Raw genomic sequence first — 11,730 nt, 5'->3', positions numbered from 1 at the left:
ATCCTTAAAGTAAAAACAAACGTTGAAGGCACACGTTGAGCATTAGTCCCATTTGTAGCTAACATTTAATCTCCCAAGAAATTTCAACAGTAAATCATCATGCACAGTATTCAAAACAGTTCACAGCATTACGATCAGTAAATCCCATTCTTAGTTCCAAGAAAACCCCTTTTGTAATGAAAATAAATACTCTCCAATTTAAAAACTGCTAAAAAGTCAAATTTGCACAACTCGCCAGAATACTCGAGAAAAAAATGTGTAAGTGGCGACAAATTTTGAAAATCACAACTCGAAAACGGGTTTATATCCATTGTACAACGCAATGAGACGGATTGTTCGGCAATTAGTTTTTAAAACTTTCATACATCGTACTTTTGTCAACGGTATTGGATAAGGGTATGCTTTAATTGGTGATAAAGAAGTGGGGTGGATTTCTGATTTTTTTTTCAGGATATTATTTTCTTGATAAAAGTCTGACAAGCACTGTGTGCCTTTAAATCAAAATCAAAATATCACAATTTAAAAGAAAGTGAAATTATTTTATATGTGGACTCAGTACTAAAAAAATGTAATTAAACATTGACACTAGGAAAATATTCTATTAAATGATAATAATAATAATAATAATGTCAATTTTTCATAAATTTTAATTGGTTAAAGGAATACATTTTCTTAAAGTAATTGCTCACAAGTTTAATAACTACCTCTTTTCATACATGTATCTCTCTTGTGGCATAAAGAAACAATCAGAAAACACGTTTCTAAGTCTCTATAGTATATCTATCAACCAGCTTAAATACGTATTGAAATGAGACGGTTGTAAAAATTTTAATTAGCACAATTATATTACATTCTTTAACTCGGAAATAGAAGTATAAAATATGATCGGAAATGAAAATATAAAAATCGATTACCAACTCGTCACTTATTATCAACATGCTTATATCTATGATTTCAAAAAGATACTTTTCGCAGCATTTTCCCGTCTTGGCTATTTCACACGTAAAACCTTTAACGCTACTAGTATATATCTACCGTGTTCAAAATAGTTAACATGTAGGGGAACTGAATTTTTCATTTTTATGAGTTGTGAAGAGCTGAAGACAATATGGTGGAAATGTTGGGGCATAACCAAAACCACTTTTAAGCATTCAGACATCATATATGTATCACAAAGGTCTTTTCATCAAATACCTAACATTAATATCTTTAAAAGTTGTACTTAATCGGTTAATACTGATATATTCGTATACTTAGTATCAAATGCTATCTGGACCACCAAAGTCACCCTGGTTACTCAGAAAGTGATAAAGAAATGATATCTCTTTCATGAGAATAAGCTGATTCATGGGGAGAAGGCAGGATGAATTTAGTGCATTTTTTATTCGAAACTCATCACTATCTGATCGATTTATTTACAATTTACTGCAACATAAATGCGTAACATAATAAAACAACAACAAACATAAATAACGAACACACCCTAATGCTAATTGTGTGTCAATTTGGTGACATTTGATGGCGTCTTTTCAATTTAATAGACATTTCTTTACATATGTAGAAGTCACAGTGAAACAGTGGATTTGAGGGGGTACCTCTTATAAATATACCGTGTCTAACATGATTATTGGTTAAAAAAATACAACATAGTGGTGAAAATATACACATTTTATACCATTTAGTAAAAATGGTATAAATGTGTATATTTTCACCACTATGTTGTATTTTTTAACCAATAATCATGTTAGACACGGTATCTGTAATAAAAAATCACAATTTCTAACAATTTACAGTTGTGAGGTGATTATTTGCAAATAAAAGTACTTGGAAATGGGGGTGGGACAACCTTTTTGACCAATGTTATATTTACAACACACCATTCATGAAATAAATCCCAGAGCCTACCTACCCCAAACAAAACAACATAATGAATATCACTGGCTGGCTATGGTCAAATGTACCCTCTACCAGATTGATTTTCACAGATATTCACAGATATATCTCTAGATAAATAGACAGTCATTTGGTTCTGCCCGTTTTTCCCTATATAATTTGCCACCGTGGAAGAGGATAGGTCAAGTGTACGTTTTTCTCCGAGCAATTTTTAGAATGTTTGAACAACCTAAGCGTAACACTGAGCTGGTTTTAAACTAGGGTCCTTGAACATTGATTGGCCCTACTTTTTAATATCTTTTCCAAAAAAACGAAAAGGGTACGTAGGAGAGTATCTTATCCATACACCTGTAGTTGAACCAGTTTCACCCCGTCGTCACCCCCACACTGAATTAAAGAAGACGTGATATTTAATTTGACTGTATTGTCTAGTATTTTTTCCGTAACAAAGTTTTTCAAGCAGACAAATAATTTTTAAAAATCTTATGAACTTTAGTCCTTAGTGCACAAATAATAACAGTCTCATAAAAGTTTTGGCGCGTAAAAATGTCTTGGTTTGTCCTTACTCATCAATATTCGTCTCGGTTATGCTTCTTTCTCGACCAAATGTAAAACTATTTGCTGTGCTAATTCTTTTTACTGAAGTCTCACGATCATCTTTTAACCAACGTTTGAGTTCTTGAAACAAGAAGTATAAAACAAAACAAACAATAGGCCTAGCACTTTGCCACATTAACTGGATCCAGGCTTCCGTAATATCTGATAAATGACTGATCGATATAGCTGAAACCAATAGAACCCATCGAACGAAGTCGGTCAAACAAGAAATGAATATTACGAAAAAAGTTTCAATAAAAGAAAACTTATCTTGATGACTGCCATTTGAAAAGGCGATGAAGAGCGTTGAAAACATTGCTAGCAAAGAAGCGACAGATCCAGTAATTACAAATTTTGACACTTGATTAAAGAGCGTCTTGTTATTAATAATAAAAGGCGACCAGCCACGAGGTGCAATATCTTCATTTCTGCTTTGGACAGAGAACCAAATAATGATAAGGAGTAAAACGGTTATGAAACACTGCGATATGACGTTGAGTTTCGTCCAGAAAGAGCGCTTCTGATACTTTTTTTGCAACGCAAGGCAACACGTCATCGATAGCAAGTAGAAAGGGACCACGGTACAGGAGAAAACGTTCAGAATTACGGCCAGAGAACAAAGAAATGATCTCTCCCAATGCTGCGCTGTCAGCCAGTACGATCCAAGCGATTCTAAGTGCTCCTTTAAAACAGTCCCAACTGTAACTGCCAATAGACTTTCCGACACGGTAACCATGAACAAAGTCCATTTTATAATCCGTTCCTTGAATCGGCATAGAACACACATCAAAATGTTGCATAAAATACCAACGAAAACAAAAGATATTTGTACTATGCCGATATATTCAACGTGTAGAAGTTTCTGACATGAAGTTAGACCGTCTACTGAAGGGAAACAAACTTTAGGATTCGGTTCCCTGCAGCATAGTAGAAAGTGTTCAGCTAGCAGAAACACTGATGCAAACTGTTGTTCGTTTAGGGTCGACGAATTTACAGTCATCGGATTGTTTGAAAGATCGAAAGCCGCCAGTGCAGTACTGCCGCAAAATGAACTTGACCTGAAATATTCTAAATTATTTCCTGACATATTCAAAAATGCCAAACGTGGCAAATTGCTCAAAGCACAATCTTTAACCCGCCTTATTCCGAGCATGGAAAGATCGAGATATTTCAAGGATGGGATCTGAAAAAATGCCTCACTTTCAATTGTGATAAGCGGGTTGTGGTCCAATAAAATAACCTCTAGTGCCCTCAGACCTATGAAAACCCCTTTTGTTATTTTCGAAATATTATTCTTAGATATATCAATTTTTCGTAGATTCAAAGTACCTTCAAACATTCCCGGGACAAGGTTAGCAATTTTGTTATCAGATAGATCTAAAACTATTAACAATTTATAAAGATGGATAAACCCTTTGTGAAATACCAGTGAGTTTCCGCTGAAGTAAAGTGCGCGCACTAAAGATTGGTTAAGCAAGTCGGGTATCTGAGACAGCCTTTGGTTTTCGCAGCGTACCGAATACCCCAGACAGTCGCACGTGGATGGACAAACAAAACCACGGAATTTCTCGTCATCTTTGAATTTGCAATCAGCTTTACCATCACTGACCTCAGTCTGATGGAGACAGTATTTTTTACTGCGACATTTGAACAATCCTGGACAAGAATATATTTCACAGTCCATTTCGTCGCTTCCGTCTGGGCAATGGCGTATTCCATCACAAACCCTTCTCACATTAATGCAATAATTATTCCGGCATTTAACATACCCTGATTTCTCACACAAAAAGTCTTTGCACAGTGGTTGGTAGAGAACGCCCATTGAATGCGCAAACCTATGGGTGAACTGATTTAAATGCTTTCCATTTCGACAACCCGTGAGTTCGTTAAAATCATCTAAATCATGATAACAATGTTCAATGCGAGGATCAGAGGATGGGGATGGCGACGTATCGTCTAATCTCATGACGGAGAATAATTTTGATTTTTTACTGTATTTATCACACGGACTGGGCAATCGCTCTGCCTCGTCCTCTCCAATCGGACCGGCGCAGTCGATATGTCCGTCATTTATATATTGAGAAGGGATAGTGTGCTTCGTGAAGCAAAAGTAAATATCCGAACTGTTTCTGTATTCTTGTTCACAAGATTGCTCATCTGAGCCGTCAGAACAGTCTTGTAACAGATTACACTGTTTTTCTTTGGAAATACAATACCCGTTTTTACACTGGAATTCATTCTGTTTGCAATCAGCATAAAAACAATTATTTTCATCTGAACCGTCTTTACAGTCGATGATTCTGTCGCAAAACCTGGACAAGGGCAAGTGTCCGCCATCCTTACATTGTTGTATATGTTTAGAAGTGCAGTTAACAGATATCTCGTCGCTGCCGTCAGGGCAATCTTGGACGCCATCACATATTTGATCTTCACCAATACATGATCCGTCATCACATGTAAACTGAAACACTGGACAACTGCTGTTTGTTATTGTAACATCCTGAGTTACAACCTGTGTCCTGCAACAACCCTTTTCTGGCTCCTTGCTACAAATAACAGTTGCAGCATTAAAAGTGTGTGAACACGGAACCTTAACCCAGTTTGTTGAATAATGTGGAGAGATGACAAACATTACCGTGCACTCTAAACCTCGATCTTTCATCGGCTGGCGCACGTCAAGGACGCTAGATCGCCTCAGGAACGTCCAGTCCGCGTAGGCACCGTTGTTTACTTGAGACGCCGTGCGGAAACGCTCCTCTACGTGCCGTCTGTCATAGAGAGAATCTGACCAATCTGAAAATACCATCTGGCTGCCGTCAACCCAGACCTGGCGACCCTAAGAAAGAGGAAAAAAACGGTAAGGTTGTGTGAGGTACTTGAAATGAGTTTAATATCGTCCGCCATACACATTGCTCAGGACGGTGGTCAAACAAGTAACGTTTGGGTTTTTACCCAGTGAGACTTTATCATGAACACGTATAAAAAGAATGAAAAACTTTTGAAATAACTGACATATGATAGCTATAATATTTTAATAAATATATCAATGTTCTAATAGTTCGATTACCTCCGTACTGATATAAAGCATAGATTATATTTGCCACGGGCAACGCCTGATGATATTCCGTACGATTTTTTGACATCGTTCATGGCTAGTAGGGCCTACGGAAAATTCCAAATCATGCAATTTAAGTTTTAAACATCTTTTCTGTTGTTATGCATCCTAAAACGAGCAAAGGTGGGAGGGAATAAGACCAACAACAGGTTTAACCATTATCACGATCACCGTATTCACCAATACCCTTACGGGCACATGTGCGATGTCATCTACGGCAATGCAATGTCCTGCGGGGATACGATTTTAAAAATTTGTCAAAAGTTTTTATTTAGCTTGCCAAAATAGAAGAGGTTACAGCGGTCAAGGATCCTTACGATTTCAAATGATTTATCACGGCCACCGCCTGCCTCCGCAAAGACGCCGCACGAAAAAGGATTTTCGGACAGTACACGAACACCGCACGGACTTCTGCATGGCAAATGCAATCTAAACTTTAGCGTATACCCGGTAAAATATGCCCATTACTTCAGAATTTTTCACAGGCATACAGATTGGGGGGGGGGGGGGGGGAGTCAGGTATAATAATCCTGATTACTTGTATTTACCTTCGATGTATGTAAGCCTACGAACACAATGAAGCGGTGCTCGTCATATATATTTTCAAACCAGCTTTCACTGGGATAGCTTGCAATGAACGACAACAGTGTTATCAGATAGCTCTGATCTTGAAATGTTGCCAAGTCTCCTCCTTCTGATTTGCAGTTCTGTCGAGCTTTTTCCCAGGAATAGCCTTTTTTATCAGTAAGTTTATCCTGTAGCATGAAATAACACAAAGGGCCAACACAGAACTGAGACCCATTCCTCACAGTTAAGTTTGCACCAATGGTATTTATATTTTTGGCATAAGTATCAACTTTATAAAACATGGTGAAATCTGAAACCTTCTCAACAAACAGCGAATGTGGAATCTGGACCATTTCCACCAGGTGAGTTGAGATCGTTGCTGTCCACACCATAGAACGATCTAAGGTCAGAATTACACTCCGTCCTATTTCTACACCCATCAGCGATTCCTCCCGTATGTAGAGTTTAGGCTCAGGATAACTGCACATACAATCCGACAACATTTTGCAACTTGAACCAAGCCCAAGACGGTAGAAGGACTGACTACGAATGGAGTGGAGGATGGTTTTGTAGTAAACATTTGGGAAGCTAGCGTGCCAACAGTAGCTGTAGATTTCTACTGAAGACAGGGAAATGACTGGTTTGATTTCATTCTCTATTCGCTGATCCCCGCCAAAAGTATGCCGCGCCAAAGGAACGTTGTTAACGGTAATTGCATAATAAGTTGAATAGAAATAACAGCGTTCTGAAAAATAAAATGACAAAGACACATTTTCGCTGATATTTGACGGGTGGCGTGAACTGGTGGCAAAAAAACCGTAGGTAAGAGCCGAAGAAGCATCTGTGTTCACTGTAAGGGGGTTGCAGTCCGGTCGAACTGGAGGGAGATGGGAATGTTGGAACGCAGTGGCTCTTATATTGCTGTATCTTGTCACATACACAACGGTATCTTTTTGAGGTAAGTACACAGAGGAATGAAACAAGACTTCAGAAGTTTGGGCAGTCATCCCGCAAGATTCGTTTCTGCCCAAATGAAAACTGTTGACTCCAGTTTCAACTTCTACGGCGGCGGTGTTGAATTTACATGAGAGAGCCTCGAGCTGGTGAATTTCGAGCTTTGGTGAAATTTGGTTGATCCTCCTCGTGCCGTGATCCTCAAGTTTAAAGTGGACGTTAACCGTAGTAGTTTCCTGGGGGCTGGCGGCACCCATGTAGTCGAACACGTAGAGTAAAATGTGAATTCCTCCTCGGAATAACAAAGAACCCGAGAGATACTGATCATGATAGATCTCTAAGGAGCGCCAATGTTTGACATTCCTCTCTTCGCAAATAGGACCGAGGCGTATTCCTGAAGAGTTTGCCATCTGTATACCCTCGACCAAAACTAATCCGGCAGATACACATTTAGGGTCACCAAGTGTATGTAACAGACTAAAATCGCTTTTATCACTAGAAAATAATTTCTTCAGGTCTAGTAATATGTAACCACCTTCACTCGGTAATATGGAAATATCATGGCGTCGTAATCCGAAATTGTTTTGCACACGAATTTGTAACTGATAACCGTTATCTTGCTTTTGAAACTGATATGTTTTATTTCCTGACGAAAAACAACTGATTGAGCCATCGTCACTGCAGCTAAAAGGTAGTGCTGTCGGAAACGTTGTTCTGTAAACCGCACTGAATTGAACGCTTTGGCTAATCAGAGACTCCAACTCAATGAACATATTCCAGCTCATTATTTTAACACTCCCAGCCAAAGGTGAAGTTGAATCCACACTAGAGTCATAATGAATCAACGTCGTCTCACAGGGACCTTCAAAGATTCGTAGCCTGAAATGGTTCCGATCCTCGGCAGAATTCAGTTTCGAACTAATGTTCCACCACAATTGAATCTGTCCTCCCACGGACACAGAGAGTTGCCACTGATAGATAACGTGCTTTGGGCACATAGTGGTCACAGTTGAGGACAGCGTTGATAACTGACCATCATCTCTGGTTAGAAAGTTTGGATTTTTGGAATAGCACTTAATAAAACTGACGGCTTCAAATCCTATTCTAAAACCTTTGTCAGTGATGTATTGGTCGCTGTAGAATTCGAGACAGATTTGATTACTGTCAATGTCCAAATTGGTTTTGTTTGTAGGTGCTAGATTACCACACAACTTCTCAACAAGATTACCTTCATCACAAGATTTGTTAAAAACTGCTAAAAAGTCAAATATGCACAACTCGCCAGAATACTCGAGAGAAAAATTTATAAGTGTTAACCGCACGAAGTGCTGGGTCGGCACCATAATCTGCCAACGGTGACGCACAAATGTCGGGTAATTCAAGCCATGGTTAAACTTCAGCGTTTCTATAAAACCACAGGAGGCGTTTATGAACAACGTTGTTTCATTTTTGGGGACAGCGACTGTTGTACACATTTGTTTCAGCGATGAACATTTCACGAGTTGCCTGTGACCAGAAAACCTTGTCCTGTCCGTTTGCACATGGTTCATGTCATTGAAGCACTGACGAATGACTCTTTCTAGCTGTCTATAGCCGATGTTTTGATCTATGCTTAAAGAGACAAACGCAAGCGAAAGAAACGCCATGAAACTTTTGACGAAAACCATGTTTGTGAAACCGCGATGATAATGATCGAGTGCTTTTCAACCCCCGATGTATTTGTACTCCTGTGTGGCATGAATCCTTTAGATTCTACTCAACCACTAATTTGCACTGAACTACAGGATGATTTATATACGCCCGTTACGTTGTTCGCGTCATAAAACACCATCCATGTGGGTTATGTAATAATTGATTATTAATGTGCATTGGAACCGATTAAACCTATAATTTAACGAACTAACCGCACATGCAAAAGGAGACCGAACGCCAAATATAGAAGTAATATAGTTTCCACGGCGTTCTATCAAATCGATGCCTTTGACATCGGTAGTCTCAACGGACCTTCTTCATCTTCTAATTGAGCAGCATTGGTGATACGTTTCATTAGGGAATTCTGCACGACAATTAGACTAATGCAGGCCTATTCATTGACAAGCTGATGAACCTTGCTTTCATCTAGGCCCTAACTTTCATGCAGTGTGAGAGTACTGCTTTGAACGAAATTTGTGCTATAATAGACGAAACATATATTTTGCAGGAAAAATAATTTTAATGGTTATAATGGTTTTGATACAAGTTTCAGTCCGTTTAACTTTGTGACTATTTCCATTATCATTTTATTGAGTTAAAATTGCTACCGAATGGGTAATATTATGAAATCGATGAAAATATTATTAGTTTTATCTTTGCGATAATAATTATTAAGCACACAACGTACGTCTCTGTCTATCCGGCTGTCTGAGTTGATACAGCTAAAGCAAACGTAAAGCTTGAAAAGAAACTGTCCAATATTCACGACTGGTACATATAATGCACTTCTAACCGATACACCTATTGGCATCTTATCAGTATAAAAAGAAAATAAGTGACAAAATGGGATTTCTTTAAAATTTAACAAATAATATATGCAAGTTTGAATTCTAGTTAGAGACAGGTTAGATGTACATATGTTTATACAATGACCAGTTGATTTATGTACAAATAAATTCGACATGACTATACAGTATATGCTTAAGTTACATTTTATACACCTAAGGAATGTTCGAGTATCGATTTCAATGAGTATCCTCCTTAGTCCTAAGTTACTGGCGAATAGGAAAATGGCCGCACACAAAACGTCATTGTAAACATATATTTTTGACTTTTTGTGCCAAATGTAGCTTAAGGATTTTTCTGTATCTGTTCCTGTTTTTTCATAGGTTGACATTCATTTTTGAACATATAAAATTTTTTTAATGTGCGATGGCCTGTAATTTGTAGATTTTCCAACAAGCTGTATATTCACTGTACCGGGTAGCTATCATTTATTCGATCGAGTGATGGCAGTGGCGTTCTGGTCTCACAGTTTCAGTTAAATATTTTAAACTCTGCTTCTTATGTAATTTCTCCGTGTTTAAGTGTGAAAAAGATGAAGTGGTTAACAAAATGACATTGTCATCCGTCCTGCATACACGTATGTGCATATGGTGGAGTACTCGCGCGGTACATGTACTTGTTTGCAGGGGGGGGGGGGGGGGGGGGGGTCTAGTAGTTGGGAAAGATACAGCATTGTAAACTTACCATAGGCATGTTTTAAAAGGTATGAATCTTAAATTTTGCTTTTAAACATGTTTACTTTCTTGCCGGGGAGGGGGGGGGGGGGGTGCAAATGTATCGTGTTAATTTTTTGAGAAAAAAAACGTGTAAAACCAAAATAAGTTTTTTTTCTAGGCTTGAATAGCATGAATGGGACCAGGATTATTCCTTTTGCCGTGCCTTGACCTGCAATTATCATAACAAAAGCATCCATCATTTCCAAATGCTGTGTTGCAATGAACACCACAACCTCCTCCATACTTCTAAAGGATGAAAAAATATATTATTGAGCTGTGCTGTTGCTAATATTAATAGTTATTGGTTATCAGTATACAGAAATGCAGTATGTGAAATCATTTTAGGTTTTAACCACAGTAAGTTAAAAGTGTTAGGTATATGCAACTAAACAATACATTGTTTTATTTCTACTTTGCAAGGTTTTATATATGTGACTTATAGATAAAATCTACTTATGAAAATAAAACAAGTTTATTCAAATGCAAACATGGATTGGTACCTGGTATCAGTGAAAGAAAATCTTCTAACTCTGGGAAAATTTATGAAATTATACTATTTATAGAAATTGAAGTGGTCCACTTTAAAATCGGGAATTGTGTGTTAGTTGGTTAAATATATAGAAAGGTGTACCAGTCAAGTAAGGTAGCATTAAATTATCACCTACTGGGTAATTAATGTACAATGAAATGTAACATAACAATTTTTGCAACATACATGTACCCCCTGGTATACATATTTGCACAGTTTTAATAACTGGTGGGTGTAACAATCTTGACATTTTCTGTTAGTGATACCATGTTTCAGTGTATTTGAAATGTTTCAGAGTAGTTGAAATGTAAAAATAAAATAAAATAGAATATATAATAATGTGATTAAATATAAATTGTCTTTCATTTGTTATTTTTCATATTTTAATGAAATGAATACCCTCATAAGTTGGCCTCATGTAATAAAAAAGCTTTATTTACAATGAAAAAAAAATTAAAATTCATTTATATTAGCACCATGATAAGTGCCTAGAAAAATCATATTCATTGTCCCCAATTCTTAGTTGCTCTATATAAGTAATACTGTGTTAGGTAAAAACTAAAACAAGGCTGAAGCAAGGCTAATACACAAAAGCGAGGCTAACATACAGATATTGTAAGTTCGAGTTTTCAGGCTTACACAGCCGTGAATTGATTTGTGCCATTCACAGCTTTAGGCAAAGTTCTTTACATGCTTACAATGACAGAAAGCTGAATAAATTCACCACAACTTACTGGTAATTAAAAGTTGTGCAGAGGCCTCTATAGATACAAAGATCAGAGTTAAAGATGAACTTCTGTTAAAGCTTTCATAAATTTTCA

At 37.4% G+C, this 11,730-nt stretch overlaps 1 protein-coding gene across 1 annotated transcript; it reads right to left on the bottom strand.

The window, feature by feature from the left end:
* Positions 1-1,785: 1,785 nt before the first annotated feature.
* Positions 1,786-5,340, bottom strand: LOC147763598 (uncharacterized). The gene has a single exon (XM_087006202.1). The coding sequence runs from the start codon at positions 5,294-5,296 to the stop codon at positions 2,456-2,458; it is 2,841 nt and encodes a 946-aa protein (XP_086862328.1). The 5' UTR covers positions 5,297-5,340; the 3' UTR covers positions 1,786-2,455.
* Between the last annotated feature and the right edge of the window lie 6,390 nt (positions 5,341-11,730).

Source organism: Lingula anatina, chromosome 2, assembly GCF_051362555.1.
Source record: "Lingula anatina isolate TDL-2025a chromosome 2, LinAna3.0, whole genome shotgun sequence".
In the NCBI taxonomy this organism is placed as follows: domain Eukaryota; kingdom Metazoa; phylum Brachiopoda; class Lingulata; order Lingulida; family Lingulidae; genus Lingula; species Lingula anatina.
This window is presented reverse-complemented; position numbering and strand designations above follow the sequence as displayed.